Source organism: Mirounga angustirostris, unplaced genomic scaffold (genome assembly GCF_029215605.1).
Source record: "Mirounga angustirostris isolate CCGP_5_RB_7025 unplaced genomic scaffold, mMirAng1.0.hap1 SCAF_12, whole genome shotgun sequence".
Lineage (NCBI taxonomy): Eukaryota > Metazoa > Chordata > Mammalia > Carnivora > Phocidae > Mirounga > Mirounga angustirostris.
Window position 1 is genome coordinate 101,846,010 of NW_026991720.1, and position 17,656 is coordinate 101,863,665.

At 42.9% G+C, this 17,656-nt stretch overlaps 1 protein-coding gene across 1 annotated transcript in view; it reads right to left on the reverse strand.

Moving 5' to 3' along the window:
- Window positions 1–310: 310 nt before the first annotated feature.
- VWC2 (von Willebrand factor C domain containing 2) overlaps window positions 311–17,656 on the reverse strand; it is a 110,269-nt gene continuing 92,923 nt past the window's right edge. Inside the window, exon 3 of the mRNA XM_045865155.1 lies at window positions 311–462. Coding sequence (XP_045721111.1) covers window positions 311–462 — 152 coding nt within the window. The remainder of the gene's footprint in view (window positions 463–17,656) is intronic.

Sequence of the window (17,656 nt, forward strand, 5' to 3'; positions counted from 1 at the left end):
GGGATTATAGAAATACATTTAATATAGAATAGTGTCCTTCGGTGTACTTACTGTGAAAATAGCACATTTATTTAGAGAGGGGGGGTTTATGCCCAAAGTTCTTGTGGATGTTTTGAAATATACCCATTTCCTTCTTTTGCAGTAACTGTTAGCAAGAAACGCAAAAGTACCAACCATGTTCCATATTCCTCCTCAAAAGTCTTCTCCTGTTGAATGCTATTCCCCAGAGTCATCTAGAATGTTCCCGTCAGTAAAAGGTTCTAGAAAAACGTCTGTTTTTTTGTTCTTGTGTGTGTGTGTGGTCCCGTTCCTACATTTGCCTGCACTCATGCCTCGTGCACATGGCCTGTCTCTCGATCCTCCACGTGCCTTCCTCGTAAGTACAGTGACATATGGTGCATTCGTCAGTCTTGACTTCTCTTCCAGCGGGGATGACAGTTGTTTCCGCAAAACAGTTTGGGCCTGCAACGCAGAAAAACGTTTTACATTAGCAGTGTGCATAAATATATAATGCATTTAATTAGGTAGCCAGCTTCACGGTGTATGTTTTATTCCCTCTCCTGTGAATGACAGTGGGAAAGTGACCATTTAAACAATATGAAGCACTCCTACTTTTGTCCTGAAATGAAACTGGCCCTACTTAAATCTTTTATGATTGGCAATACTGTGATCTTCACTAACTGTTCCATCCAGGGGGCCTTCCACAGAAGTCTAATCTGCAATCACTTGATTTAATTAATTCTAAGTGACCACAGAAAAAAGTTAATTAACTGTGACTTTCAAAGAACCGGTCTCATTCTTCATGGCACCTTTACGAGAGGGAGTTTAAATAAGCAAACTGCTTGGAGTGACAATAAGTCCCGTGTAACTTCCGCACCTCTCGGAGCGGGTTTTTGGATATCGGACATCAGTGCCCGAGGGGCTTCTGTTGGTCCCACCCCCAGGGCCTCTGACTCACTCAGTGTGGGATGGAATCGAGAATGTGCTGTGATAACATGTTCCCACGCACTATGCGCTGCCGCCCGTCCCCCAGACCGGGACCCCTTTTGAAAAGCACCATCTTAGCGTTAACCAGGGCTGTATCTTCCACAGGCTTCCACGCCAGCCCAAGATCTGCTCTACCTCCAGACCTCCCTCTAAAATGGAAACGTGAGCACTTACTGGGGCCTAAATAAGGGCCCCCAGCTTTGAACTTGAGCACTGAGTCAGATTCTCATTCTCCCTTCTTTGCCTCTATAATCTTTGCTAACGTGCTCACAACCAAAATATGCTTAATTGTGATGTATGCAGCCATAAAAGCGATAAAAAAAAAAAACATTCGCCTACAAATTTTTTAAAAATAAACTAATCCAAACAAGCTCCAGGATAAAAACTGGCTCTTATAATTCTAAGCAGAAAAACTCATGGTTTCGTGGCTACTGGTTTTCACATTAACCAAGTGGTCAATGTCATCCTCTGGACCCCGTGCCCCAGTATACACAGCCCCTTCTCCCTGCAGGGGCTCTGCTTTCTTCTTACCCCCAGCCCTTCCTACTCAGACACAGCCCTAGGATTCATCCCTTCACTTATTTTTTTCTCTGTTGGAGACCTTGAAGCATGCACAATCATCCATGTGGGGATGAATCCAAATTGCAGCTCCAGTCGCCTCTCTCTTGAGCGTTGGTTCCGTGTTTCCAGCCTGCTGACACTTCAGACTTACCAGGTGTGGTCAAGACCCTCTCCTCCATCAGCTTTGGTGAATTACAATGTTTTAAATACAGACCCTCGCACACCCAGTTGGCCAATGTGAGGTCCTCTATCTCTGCACATTCCCACACAACCTACTCAGGGCTGCCTCCTGACCCCCGTGGCCCGGGATGGATTCCTCAGCTCTCTCTCTTTGAGGTCAGAGCCAACAGTGGTGTGGCAGCCGGTCTGGGCAGGACCCACTTTGTCAACACTTGTCCCACTCGGCACGTGAAACACCTGTTAATTTTACATTCCACTCTAGCTCTCTTTAGCATGCTTCTTTCTGTTTGTTTCTTTTGCAGAGTTTAATCTAAAGACACAATCTCCTTCTCATTTGTCCTAATATCTACCAGTGTGCTTTGCACATAGAAGACACACCATAATTGCCCAGAAAACCTGTACTTGCGGGTGTTAGGTCCTTACAGATCTCCTCTCCAGAAAAATCTGGATTCAAAATCTGATACCACTGCTAATAGTTATGTGATCTTGGACTAAGTAATTTCATTGTTTTGAGCTTAAATAGCCTCATTTACAGAAGGGCAGAGGACCTGGATAGACACTTTTCCAAGGAAGACATCCAGACGACCAACAGACACATGCAAAGATGCCCTACATCACTCATCATCAGGGAAACACAAATCAAACCCACAGTGAAATACCACCTCACACCCGTCAGAATGGCTAAAATCAAAAACACAAGAAATAAGTGCTGGTGAAGATGTAGAGAGGTGGGAACCCTTGTACACTGTTGGTGGGAGTGTAAATTGGTACAGCCACTGTGGGAAACAGTATGGAGTTTCCTCAAAAAATGAAAAATAGAAATACCATACAATCCAACAGTTCCACTACTGGGTATTTATCCCAAAAAACCAAAAACACTAATTTGAAAAGATACATACACCCCTATGTTTTTGCAGCATTATTTACAATCCCCAAGCTATGAAAGCAACCTAAAAGTCCACTGATGGCTGAATGGATAAAGAAGGTGTGGAATATATACTCAAAGGGATATTATTCAGCCATAAGAAAGAATGAGATCTTGCCATTTGTAACAACATGGATGGACCTAGAAAGTATTATGCAAAGTGAAATAAGTCATTCAGAGAAAGATAAATACTGTATGGTTATGTATTTATGCATGTGGATGCCCGATTGTTCTACCACCATTTGTTGAAAAGATTATCTTTTCTTCAATGCATTGTGTTTACTTCTTTGTCAAAGATCAGATCACTATACCTATTTGGATTTATTTTGGGGCTCTCAATTCTGTTTATTGATCTGGTTGTCTTTCTTTTGCCAATACCACACTGTCATTTCATGTGGGTTGTCAAACTTGTAGGCACAGAATTGTTCCTTATATTCCTCTGTTCTCTTTCTAACTTCTGTGGGATCTGGAGTGATGTCCCTTATTTCATGATATTAGTGATTTGTGTCCTCTCTCTTTTTCCTTTAGTTAGCCTGGGTAGAGGCTTCTCAGTTTTATTGATTTTTTTTTTTTTTTTCAAACAACCAACTCTTGGTTTCTTGGACTTTCTCTATTTCTCATTTTCAATGTAATTGATTTCTGCTCAAATTTTTTTTTTAAAGATTTTATTTATTTATTTGACAGAGAGAGAGATAGCCACAGCAGGAATACAAACAGGGGGAGAGGGAGAAGCAGGCTTCAGCTGAGCAGGGAGCCCGATGCAGGACTCGATCCCAGGACTCTGGGATCATGACCTGAGCCGAAGGCAGACGCTTAATGACTGAGCCACCCAGGCGCCCCTCTGCTCAAATTTTTATTATTTTTTTTCTTCTGCTTACTTTGGATTTAATTTGCTGTTCTCTTTCTAGGTTCCATAGATGGGAGTTCAGACTGATTTCAGTACTTTCTTATTTTCTAATATATGCATTTGATGCCTTAAGTGTCCCTCCAAGCACCGCTTTTCTGCATCCCACAAATTTTGATCAGTGTGTTTGCATTTTAATGAAGTTCAAAATGTTTTAAAATTTCTCTTGAGACTCCTTTTTTGACTGATGTCTTTTTTAGAAGGCTGTTGTGTATCTCCAAGTATCTGTGGATTTTCCAGCTATGTTTCTTTCTTTCTTTTTTTTTTTTAAGAAACAGACTCTTTTTTTTTTTAAAGATTTTATTTATTTGAGAGAGAGAATGAGATAGAGAGAGAGCATGAAGGGGGAGGGTCAGAGGGAGAAGCAGACTCCCTGCCGAGCAGGGAGCCCGATGCGGGACTCAATCCCGGGACTCCAGGATCATGACCTGAGCCGAAGGCAGTTGCTTAACCAACTGAGCCACCCAGGCGCCCCATCCAGCTATGTTTCTGTTACTGATTTCTGGTTTAATTCCACTATGGTCTGAGAGAAGACGCTGTATGATTTCTGTTCCTTTACATGTGTCACAGTGGGTTTTATGGCATGGATTGTGCTCCATCTTGGTAAATATTCCATGGGAACTTGAGAAGAATGTGTATTGTGCCATTGTTGGATAAAGTAGTCAATAGATATCAACTGTATCCAGTTGAATGATGGTACTGAGTTCAACTGTGTCCTTACTGATTTTTTGCCTCCTGGAGCTGTCCGTTTCCAATAGGAGATGTTGAAGTCTCCAACTGTAATAGTGAATTCATGTATTTCTTCTTGCAGTTCCATCGGTTTTTGCCTCATGTACTCTGAAACTCTGTTGTTGGTGAAAACACGTTGAGGACTATTATATTTTCTTGGAGAACTGACCCGTTTATCATTATGTAATTACCTCCTTTATCTTGGATATCGTTCTTTGCTTTGAAGTCTACTCTGAAATTAATATAGCTACTCCTGCTTTCTTTTTATTAGTGTTAGAATGATTTATTTTTCTCCATCCACTTTTAATATACATGTTTTATATTTAAAGTGGGTTTCTCGTAGACAATACATTGCTGGGTCTTAAGTTCTGATCCACTCTACTTCTGTCTGTTAGACCATTAACATTTAAAGTGATTATTGAAGGGTGCCTGGGTGGCTCAGTCAGTTAGGCGTCCAACTCTTGGTTTTGGCTCAGGTCATGATCTCAGGGTAGTGAGATTGAGACCCGCATCAGGCTCCACGCTTAGTGGGGAGTCTGCTTGAAGATTCTCTCCCTCTGCCCCTCCCCACACTTGTGCATACGCATGTGCTCTCTCTCTAAAATAAATAAATAAATCTTTAAAACAAATAAAGTGATTATTGATACAATTGGATTTCTATCTACCATATTTGTTACTCTTTTCTACTTGATGCTTTTGTTCTTTGTTCCTATTTTTGTTTCCTTCTCTTTCTGTCTTTTCTGGATTTAACTTAGCACTTTATATGATTGTATTTTCCCTCCTTCTTAAACATATGTTGCACTTCTTTTTTTTTTTTAACTAATCCAAGCCCACTTTCAACTAACGCTCAAGTGTAGTGTGAATAATGACAAATAACAAATAATCCCAACTCCTCCCTCCCAGCCATTGTATCCATATTATTATTCATTTCACTTATTCATAAGCATAAATAAAGGTATCTATCCAACTACCTATCAGCATACATAACTGAATCCATAGTTACTAGTATCATTTTGAAGGAACTATTTTCTGTTAGATCATTTAAGAGTAAGAAAAATAAGGGTCACCTGGGTGATTCAGTTGGATAAGTGTCCAACTCTTGACTTTGGCTCAGATCACAATCTCAGGGTCATGAGATCAAGCGCCACGTCCAGCCCTGAGTTGGGCTCCACGCTGGTCATGGGGTCTGCTTAAGATTTTCTCTCCCTCTCCCCGTCCCTCCCCACTGCACACACACGCTCTCTCTCTCTTTAGAAAAAAAGAAAAAGATTAAGAAAAATAAAAGTTTTTGTTTTACCTTTACTTAATCATTCTCTGATGCTCTTCCTTTATGTAGATCCAAGTATCTGCATTTCCCTTCTCTCTCTCTCTAAAGAGCTTCTCTTGACATTTCTCGCAAGGGAGGTCCATTGGCAGAAAGCTCCTTTAATTTTTGTTAGCCTGAGAAAGTCTTTCTTTCTCTTTCAGTTTTCAAGGACACTTTTGCAGGGTATAGAGTTCTCTCAATACCAAATATTTTACTCTACTCTACTTGCTTCAGTGGTTTCCAAAGAGCAGTCAGATATAATCCCTGTATTTGCTCCTCTATAGATGAGGTGCTTTGACCTCTGGCTTCTTTTAAGATTCTTTCCTTATCTTTGATTTTCTGAAGTTCGAATATGGTATGCATACGTGTAGGGTTTTTTGTTTTTTGTTTTTTTTGGCACTTATTCCGCATGGTGTTCTCTGAGCTACCTGGATCCATAGGTTGGTGTGTATAACATTAATTTGGGGGAAATTCTCAGTTATTCCTTCAAATATTGCTTCTGTTCTTTTTTATGTGTCCTCCCCTTCTGATATTCCCATTATGCATGCATTACACCTTCTGTAGCTGTTCCATGGTTCTTGGATAGTCTGCTGATGAGCCCATCAAAGGCATTCTTCATTTACGTCAGTGCTTTTGATCTTTTTTCTAGCATTCTGGAATTTATTTTTGGTTCTTTCTTAGTGCTTCCATCACTCAACTTACATTACCCATCTCTTCTTGCATGATGTCTACTATTTCCATTTGAACGCTTAACATATTAATCATAGTTATTTTAAAATCCTAGTTTGAGGGGCACCTAGGTGGCTCAGTCGGTTAAGTGGCCAACTCTTGGTTTCGGCTCAGGTCATGATCTCAGGCTCAAGAGATCAAGCCCCACACTGGGCTCCATGCTCAGCGGGGAGTCTGCTTCTCTCCCTCTCCCGTTTCCTTCTGCCCTTCCCCCACTCCCTCTCTTCCCCTCTCTCTCTCTAAAATAAATAAATAAATCTTGAAAAAGAATAAAAAATAAAATTCTGGTTTGAGAATTCCAACATGCCATATCTGACTCTGGTTCTGATGCTTGCTCATCTCTTCGAACTATTTTTCTGGCCTTTTAGTATGCCTTATAATTTTTATAAATTTTTTGAAAGTTAAATAATGTATTGGATAAAAGGAAGTACTGTGAATAAAACTGTAGTAGCATGGTGGGAAAGTGTGGGGGAGGGGAAGCATTCTCTAGCCTATGACTCGGTCTCAGTCTTTTCCCAAGCCATTGACTCTGGACTGCAAAACTCACAAGTGCTTCTTATCCCTACACCCACTTTGGTTGTTCAGGATGGCTAGATTGGGCTAGAATTGGGTACTTCCCTCCTCCCATATGGAAAGCTAGGGTGAGATGGAGTTGGCTATGTCCTGTACCCCAGGTCAGTTAGACTCTGGTCAAATAGTTTCTCCTGAGGGCAGACAGACGCTGTTAAAAAGAATAGAATACTCTGAATGATTTCAAAATGGTTATTTTCCCTTTCTCCCTCCCTAAGACATTAAAGCTCACAAAATTAAGGGAACCCTCCATGACTGGGTCCCACTGGAGTTTTTGACTGTCACACTCATCCACACTGAACCTCCAGCAATTTCTCAATTACAAGTTGGGTTTTCATCAACTACAGTTTAGGTTTTCTTAGCCCAGTACTGGTTCCCATGGAGGTTTCTGCTCTGGTAAGTTGTGCTTCTCTGTATCTATCTGTCTGTGTCTCCAATTTTAGGGGGAGCGGTTTACCCTGTGACCTTACTTCTCTGATGAACTGGAAACCACAATGACTGATTTTTGAAGACTGAACCAATTTTGCATACCTGGAATAAATCCCACTTGGTCACAGTGTAAAATTCTTTTTGTATATTGGTGTATTTTGTTTAATAATATTGTAGTAAGAAATTTTGTTTATATTTATGCAGGATATTGATTTGTACTTTTTTAAAAAAAATTATCTTTTTCTATTGTCTTTGCCTGGTTTTGGTATCAGAATAACACTGACTTCATAGAATGGGCTGGAACCTGCTCCGTCCTCCTCTGTTGTTGGAAGACATTGCATTGAAGTGGTATTAATTCTTAAATAGTTGGTATTATTCTCCAGTGAAACCGTCATGGTTTTGAGGGAGTTTTAAAATTATGAATTCAATTTCCTTAATAGTTTTCATATAAATTATCTATTTCCTATTTGGATGAGTTGGAGTAGTTTTTATTTTTCAAGGACTTAGCTCTTACCTTCCGAGTTGTGAAATTCATGCATGTAGAGGTGCTGATAATATTCCTTTGTCACTCTTCATTTCTGTTGGGTTTAGAGGGGTATCTCGTTTTATTCCTGTTATTAGTAATTTGCATCTTCTCCCCCTGCTAAAATCCTTTGTTTTGCTAGAGGCTTATCAATTTTGTGGATCTTTTCAAAGAACCAATTTTTCTTTCATTGACTTTTCTCTAGTGATTTTCTGTTTTCAATTTTATTGATTTCTGTTCTCATCTTTACTATTTTCTTCTTACTACTACTTTTGGTTTATTTGGCTTTTCTTTCTCTAGTTTCTGAAGTGATGAGTTAATTGATTTGAGAATTTTCCTCTTTTTTAATGTCAGCATTTAGTTCCATAATTTCCCCTCTGGTACTGCTTTAGCTGTTAATCTCATGGGTGTGGATGGGTTGTATTTTCCCTTTTCATGAAACATTTAATTTTACAGGCTGTAACTCAAGGACTGCTGAGAACCTTGAGGAAAAAAAACCAAACAACTTCTGCTTCTGCTAACTTCATAAACTAAAAGATCAATTACTGAAGAGAATCCTCATGTATAAAAATAGATTCTGGCCACCAAAGCCATTTAGTGGCAAGTAAACCTCCATATATTTTACTTCATTAGTAAATAGGGTAATAGGGAGAAACAGCTTTTAATCTTTATCAATTAATCTCATTATAATTTAACTTTCATATTTATATGCTACTTTAGCAGAAATAGGAAGCATAGAGAACAGTTTGACAAATTTGGAAAATGAGATTTAGAACAAGTATTAGCCAAGTCACATGGCTCGTAATTAATTACTGCTACATTACATCATGTTCTTCTCGCCTGGTTGTTAGGAGAGGACCCTCTGGCTAAAGATGGCTAACTTCAAAACGAACACAGTATAGAATGCTTTCCTTGCCTCTGGGACAGTTGTTCAAGGTGACAGCGGGTAGACATGGCTAAACCGAACCTCTCTGTGCTAATCTGCTGTCAGGGCAGAGGGTTCGCATTATGAAAGCTGCTGTCTGTACCATCGGGACCCCGATGTGGCTAGATGTGGCTGATGCACAGAATCAGAAGAGCTTGTACCAGACCGAGCGTGGTGAACGGAGGCCTGATCATGGAGGGCCGTCCACGGAGGGAGCTTCTCCCATCCTGTCGGGGTCCTCCACACTGCATCTCCTGAGGTGTAGTCTGTGTCGAGTCCCCGTTTTGCCCTGGTTACCAGCACAATTAGCCCTGACAGGTGTGTTCACTTAGTGTGTCCTCAACTCACGATACATGAGGCTGAGGCTCACAAATGCCAAATCCTGCACCTGCTGGGACATTTGTAATGAGCCATCCCCCTGGCTTCTCCTGTGTCTCCACCAGAACCTCCCCTCACAGTGACAACCTCCGAGCCCAAGAGGGGTGCTTTCCCTGATGGGGAGCCCCAGGGTGCTGGAGCCACGACCACACTGCAAATTCACCCCAGGGTCTGGGATGGAGCTCAGGACACGCACAATCGGATTACAGTTTTAGAATTAAATCATGAACTGACCTAACTAAAATGAAACTAACACGGCCATGCGGTTGGGTAAGTTGCCAATATGCTTAAATTTTAATAACAAGCAATGGTAAGCAGCAAGAAGACGTGGTGTTAATGAACGCAAATGTCCACAGGTGCCTGGCACCATATCTCCTTCTCCTGCATCAAAGACTAAACACTGAGGCACAGCCCGGCACCCGAGAATGACAGGGCACTGGGGCCGAAATCCATAGGAGCCCGGCAGGGCCAGCATGGCTCAAGGCAGCTCATTTTATCTGAGGCGCTAGGTTATTGGCATTTGTTCCTTGGGACCCATGACGTTAAAATAAGAATAATTCCCATGTATGCTGAACTTCACATCAGTTCCTAGTCTTGAAACAGTGACGTTTTCTCGACCCTACTGTAAATCACATTCCTTACCCACAAATCTGACTTCCGAACATGAAATCCCCCCGCTGGTATTTACAGAGGAAGCAATGTATTTCAATTTCCTTGTCATGCACCTGGTGTATATGGTCTCGAAAAGGAAATACTATTTTCCTAACGTGCATTCTCATCTCCCGGCCAAGTCAAATGAAATAACCAAGTACATGTTCGTATGTGTGTGCACCCATGTCCATGTGCACATGCACGTTCTTCCGGGAAGGATCTAGTACAAAATCATTGTTTAACTAGAAATCGACAAAAGGATTGAGGAGGGCACATTCTGCATGGAGTGCTGGGTGTTGTGCACGGACAGTGAATCGTGGAACACTTCATCTAAAACTAATGATGTAATGTAGGGGATTAGCATAAGAATAAAAAATAAATAAATAAAATAAAAATTAAAAAAATAAAAAAAAAGAAATCGACAAAAGGACAATTAAATAAGGAAAAATTTAAAATGGCATTAAATTATGCACGAAAAGGAAATAGGTTTAATCTCTGTAAAAGAGACCTTCTTCTTCAAAGAAAGCTATTCTGTCAAAGGGATATCCTGTCCGGGAGGCAGCTCCAGGAGTGAGCCATGAGGTCACGATGTCCCATCTTTCAGCTCCTGGGAGCTGATGTTCCTTTCAGCTTCCTGGGAGCACAGCTATATTCCAATGCCTGGAACTTAGGAGTAGGTAACTCCTGGGTCATCTTATTCCGATCCTTCCAAACTGATTCAGTTTATCGTAAACCACCCAGTCTGCACCGAGATTCAAGAAACAAAACAATCCCTCATTTTTAAGCGAAGCATTCTCAGAAAACACTTTAGTAAATAATAAGGAGAAACGAAAGAAGTATTCCCCAAAGTTCTGAAACGTGGTGAAAGGTCTGCTGCTTAAAAGAAGTCGCCCCCCCTCAAAAAAAAATTTTTTTTTTGATTTAAAAAATAAAAGAAGTTCCCACTGTCAGATAAATCAGGGCAGGTTTCGTTAAACAAAGCAAATGGGGTCTGTCTCCTGCAGATCTGATCTGCGTCTTCACTACGCCAATCTGTACCAAGAGCCAGGGAGGAAGGGCTCGCGTGTGCAACCTGTTCTAAACTCACCTGACCGTGGAGACCTTTGTGCACAAACAGTTACGAATATCCTGATGGGCATTTTTATTCCACAGAGCAGTGTTTGAAAAATGAAGCCACAAAGTAAGCGCAGAGCGGGGGACAGACCCCCCCACCCCCCCGCCATGCACGCGCTTGCAGAGCCCACAGGCGGACACTGGAGACCAGCACAGGCCAATTCTCCCGCAGGCTAGCAGATGCGTGGGGCCCAACCCGCAGACCCCCCCCCCGAAATGTTTCCTAACCCAAGCACACTGCTCACCTTGTCACTGGGGAGGCAACCACGGGTTTCGGTTTTTACTGACCTTGGTTTCAGAATTATAGATTATGTTATTCCCTGGTAATAATCCACACCCATGAAACCACCACACGAACCAAGGATCGGGACATGACTGCGACCTGAGAAGCCCCCTGTGCCCCGACCTCAATGAGCAACAGAACTCATAGGGTTGAGCGTGTCTGCACTTTGTAGGAGTAGACTCGTCATGTATAGACCCGTCAGCGGCAGGTGGCTCTTCTTTGTTGGGGAGTTCCTGCGATCATGCATCTTTAGTTCATTCTTGCTCCGTTTTCTGAATATTCTACAATGCATTTATCCTTCCTATTATTGATAGATGTCTGACTTCCAAGTTTCTGTTAACAGTAGCTGGCTAGACTAGTATTGTGGTAGCTGTTATGGACGTAAAAGCTGGACCCCAGGAGTCGGGTACTCGGGTCACATCGGGTATGTGACCTTTCAGCCCTAGTAGAAACCCATTCATACACATTTTCCCAAAGTGATTGTGACGATTTAGTCCCCAGAGTCAGTATGTGATAATTCCAGTTCATCCAGGTCCTTGGCAACATTTGACATTGTTAGTTTTTATTATATTTTATCAGATCAAGTGCATGTGTCATAATATTGGATTGTGGGTTTTTTTATTTTTTAAATATTTATTTATTTATTTATTTATTTATTTATTTATTTATTTATTTATTTATTTATTGGAGGGGAGAGAGCACAAGCAGGGAGAGGGACAGGCGGATAGGGAGAGAGAATCTTAAGCAAGCTCTTTTGTCTCCCTGCTGCTTGGTCATTAGCAATTAAGTACAATTTTGCATGTGTTCTCTATCCGCTTATGTAAAAATATAATGGGAATACAATTTCAAAGTCTGTAGCAAATACACCTGTCCTACCATTAATAGGATAATAATCACCTAACATGCATGTGGTTCTTTGTGGCTAAGAACTTCGAGTTCTGCTTTATCTTTGTCTCGCGTCCATTTGTTCCCACGGGAGAAGCGTGGGTGTTAACTGAAGGTGGGAAGGTTGAGGTTTAGGATATTCGACCTACAAAATACCAGACCTGGAAATCTCGTGCTCAGACGCCCTCGACCTACAGATGGGAGAATGGAAGCCTAGAAATCCGAGACAGTGGAGGTGAGATTAGATATTAGGCTTTCTTTTGCAAAATGTGTATTTGTCTCTCGAACTTTCTGGATGTCATCTACTGTGCCAGAAGGCCTCCCTGTTTCACAGTCGCAACTGTGAATGACGGTGACACACGGGGACACGTATGTGCTGTTGCCGAGGACCAATGAAAGCTTCTGGAATTCAAATGGGATATTAAAAAACCGTGTTAATTAGGCCTGTCATTCCTTTCCAATATGCACTTTTCCCTCCAACAAAAGTTTACTGGTCACCCTGGAAAGCCATCTGTGGGAGCCCTGAGGAGGAGGGGAACAGGGAGGGTCTGCAGGGATGTCCTTGTGTGTCCCCAGAGTTCTGCCCAGAATACTCCCCTGCAGCCACCTCCTTGTTTGCTCGCTCTGACAGCCCTGGGTCCTCGCACCTGGGATGTCCTCCTTCATTTGGCCATCTTAACTGCTGTCCCCCTCCCCTTCTCATGCAGACCTTCCCGCTGTCCCAACCCATGGGGCACAGATGCCTCAAGCGGGAAAACACTGGCATTGTCACCTGACTCTTCTCGTGGCACCCAGCTCTGTCCAATGCCACGTCACCCAGGTCAACCTTCAACACAGGGCCGACGTGGCATCCTGCAAACCCATGGACAAGCGGCAGTCCAAGAAATGGCCCTTTTCAGTGCCGCGGATACATCTAAGAAGTCACAAGAAACACACACATCTGTGATCGTGGTGAAGTGAGCCCGTGTGACCCCCAAACAAGGGATGTACCAGCGGGACTGGAAGAGAGACTCGCCAGGGACGTCTGGTGTCCCCCGAAGTGCCCACTCTGATGGCCACACGCAGTGCTTGGCCCGTGCGCATGTTCCCGCCGGCCTCGCCCTGCCACACAGGTGTCGGGGCTCAGCCTCTGCGCCCCCCGGGGCTGGGGCTGCACCGGGACGCGGCTCCCACTTCAGCCAGGCCTCCCAGGTCCCAGCATTTGCAGCAACCCCTTCCCATGGAGCGCGCACAAGGGCTGTTGGACCTCACTAAACACAACCAGCAAGCTTGGGATAAACCATAATGTTACGAAAGAGGGGGAAGAAAAAACCCCATATTCCTAATAGAATAGCACGTACTAGAACCACACCTTTATAGCCTGATACCGCACCTAAATTGTTATCTGAGCAAGAACTAAACTTAGAAAGTTCAGTGAGCAACTGAACCACAGCTCCCGAGCTGACAAAAGAGCTAAACCCCATATTATTCTGTACAAATAAGGAAAAGTAAAGCAAAGATGGCCCCTGGATAACGTGGACCAGGATTGCACACAGGAGGAAAAAAAGAAAAAGGGACATCTCGTGGTGTCCTGGTGAGGGTTTGACAACAGGCTCTCAGAAAAGAAAGAAGGAGAAAAAAATGTTAAAGATGTGGGAAAGAGAGATGCCAATTAGTCCCTTCACGGAGTCCAACCTGGAACTGCCAGGGTGTGCGGCTGGGCTGAGCCAGGCGCCAAACCCACACGGTTCAATTCGAGCAAGAGAGACACCTGCATATCACGTGCCACTGACAGGAAGGGTCAGGAGTCATTCTACCTAGCTCATGCCATTTTATGGAAGAATAAAACCTATGGCATGCACACAAGAAAACGATGAGAGAATTAGATACTAAAGGAACATTCTAAACCCCTCCTGGGGCGCCTGGGTGGCTCAGATGGTTAAGTGTCTGCCTTCGCCTCAGGTCATGATCCCAGGGTCCTGGGATCGAGTCCCGCATTGGGTTCCCTGCTCAGTGGGGAGTCTGCTTCTCCCTCCCCCTCTGCCTCTCCCCCGGCTTGTGCTCTCTCTCTCTCTCACTCACTCTCTCTCTCAAATGAATAAATAAAAATAAAATAAACAAACAAACAAATAATGATGTAATGTGTGATGATTAACATAACATTAAAAAAAGTAAAAAAACAACAACAACAACAAAATAAAACCCTTCTAAAAATCAATCAAGTCAAGGAAGAATCTGCCAAAGGCACAGAGAGAGGTCCAGCGTTCTGGGGTCAGCAAGCAAGGGGGACCACACAGAAGCATCTGGAGACAGACTCTGCCTCATGCATTCTCAGAATGTTCCAGAAACTCCAACAGGAACATAAATATGTTTAAAAACACCGAAAGGATAAAAGCAAACAACACAGATTGAAAGCAAAGTAAAAAAACAAAACCGATAAAGGTCCCATAAAATAGGAAACAGAACAGTCTCATCGGGTCCTACGATTGTAAGGTAGGGATTACTGGGTCTACGACAAGCTGCATGTTTTCAGTTAAAAGCAAGGAAGAGAAGCCGAAAGAAGCAAACCAAAATGCGGCCAGCAAAGAGCGCAAGCACAGATCAACGATCAGCAAATCTGAATAGAAAGATGACTTTTAAACAGTGCATCATTCCTATAGAAAACAACTGATCATATTACATAAAGAAATGAATACAGACATTTTGTAATAAAAATGAAATCTAAAATATGATGAAGGAACATTTTAGACTGTACATATATACCAAAGAGCATACCGATGAAATACTTGAAGAAAAATCCATTTGAAGTCAAAACCAGAAAGTACGGTCCCGTCATTCTAAATTGCATCTACACCGTGAGGCGGTTCAGCTGAGGGCTTATGGCTATAAAGAGACATTATCTTCGTAGAGGTCAGGCTAATATGGCCGACTGGCACCTTCAGATAAGAATATGCTTCATGTCTGAATATTCAAGGGCTTTTACTAAAAGTGACTCAGAGCCACACAGATGATTTCAGTAAACAGAATGCAAACACAGTTTGCCAGGGTCCCCTCTTCCGGGACCGTGCGGTGGTGCCCAGGACGCACTTGGCATTCACCCAGCGTGGTGGCCTCAGACCCCAACCAGCCCCCAGCCCCGAGGGCCGTTCCTCCCCTGCAGCTCCCCAGCCTCCACCACTCACCTGACCTCTCCACCTGTCCACGCTGACACCCAAGGAGCCTTTTCGAATTTGTGTCGAAAATTTAACTCTGGCCTTTCCTGAACCTCCTCCTTCCGCACATCTCCCCATGCCTCTGGTTACTCAGAGCAGAACCCAGACGCATCTTTGATCCCTGTCCCCTTCTCAGATGCCCAAAGACCAGCACTCTCCACCTGCTTTACCCTGCAATGCTTGGGGCCACCACCCACTTCCCACCACCTCCACTACCTCCCCACCCCAACCCCAGGGCTCCAAGCCCCAGGGCCTCTGGGCTCCCCCTGGCCCCCCTTCTGTCCTTGCAGGACGTCCTCCCGCGGGTGGGCAAAGGGATGCAGCCAGCAGTCAGCCAGCCCATCCCTCCTCCCCTGCCGCCTCACCTCTGCACTGTCTGGCCCATCTGCACACCTACCCCCTCTGCTTCCTATCTGTCCTCAGGAGAGAGTAATAACCTCCAGCAGTGTGAGCATCTGCACTCACGCTGCATCCCCTGCCCAGACCAGTGCTTGGCCCACCGCAGGAGCATAGTGTTTATCCTCCTCACAGAATGAGCATCCCTCCTTCACTTCCACTGTTTATGGCTGTTATGCAAAATTCCACTTTGTGTAGTTTATCCTGGATCAGTAGAAACAACTGAACTCTGTTATGATTTATGTTAGCTACCCATTACTTTATTTTTAGGGTTGCTTAATTGAATAATTGAAAGCTAGTGGAAAATTATCCTTTTCGCCCCCAATAATGAAACTGGTACGCTGGTTTCATCTCTTCTTAGACTTGGTAGACTTTCCAGATAAAATGGGAACAATCTTAAAAGCATACCTTGGCATTTTACTCTTAAAGTGAGCTTCAGTTGAAACAGACATTCATTGTATTTAAAAATGTTGTTAGAACAAATCCTAATTGTTTCTGGAGTGATTACCTTTTAGGATGTGTTCTGCTTATATTTAATTTACTGTCCTATCCATATCAGTAAGTGGGATTTTGCTGTAGCTTTCTTACAGAGCCTTTTTTTTTTTTTAATTTGGTTGTGGTGGAATCATCCTAATCTTATGAAATGTATCGAGAAACTTTCTCTCCTTTTGTAAGTTCATGACCTGAGCCAAAACTAAGAGTCCGACACTTAACCGACTGAGCCACCTGGGCGCCCCTCTAACTAGAGACATATTATTTGCTTCTTGAAAGCTTGCAAAAAGTCACCATGAAAATTCTCCTGAAACTAAATTATTCAATGATCATGTCCATTTCTTGTAAGCTTTTAAGACCATTCCAATGTTCTACTTCTCCTTTTGTGGCATTTTTAGTAAACCCAGAAATACTTCATGTCTTTGAGACTTTGATATTTTATTAATAACTAACTATGTATTAAACCTTACACTTGTACAATGCATTCTTCAATATTATAAACTCAGATCCACCACTATTATATCCTCTTCATGGCCCCTCATTTTGTAAGTTAATGTTTTCCATCTTTATCTTTATTTGACTCGTTAGAGATTGTATTTTCATTGGTTTGGTCAAAGGAGTTGCTTTCTGAGTTTCAGTTTCTTATCTTGTCTTGGATTCTCTGTCTCGGAGGACAGACTGGGGAGACAAACCCCAAGTGACAGAGCGGCGGGGGTGGGGTGAGAGGCGAGAGGAGCGTTCATCCCTCCGAGGCTCAGTGACAGGCATGACTCAGCCTTGGGTGGGTTCCTGCCTCAGGGAGGACAAGGCACCAGAGAATTCAGATGTGAAAAATACATAATTGTTGCTTAAAAATTGCTGTAATTCCCTTTTAGGAATTCGAATAGAGAATCAGATGCCTTTAGATAGTTTCTCCCCATGCTTCTGGAATGGGACAGTTCCCACATGTGGCTTTAGGAGGGGTCCACGTTCATCTGTTCATCTCTTCAACTGAAATCTGGGGTTGGGGAAGCCAAGCACTTGCCAGGACATGCAGACATGTCTGTCTGTCTGTCTGATGCTCTCCCTCCTGCCCCCCCTCCTTTCCTACCCAGCTACACCGTTGTATCCAACCATTACAGTGGAAATCTGAACTATGTGATGTACGTGGGAAAAGAATAAAGGAGAACACAGAAATGAAGACAGTGATGGTCTATTGATATGAAAGAAAAATGTTTTCCTCTCTCTTTTCTTCATTTGCTTTTTATTGCTATAACGTATGTGCGAATGTTGTAAGATGGGGTGGGGGACAGGCATTGCAGAGCGGAGAGAAATACCCAGCAACCTATGCTCCTACTTCTATTTGCAAATATTGGACAAATTCCCTGTAAGGAAGAGAGTGCTGCTCCCTTAGTTTTGTTTTCTGTTAAATTAATAAAAGAACAGAACGAATATTAATTATATCTCCAGTTGATTAAGTTTCATGGCATGTGTAAATCTATTCTTAAATATTTATACAC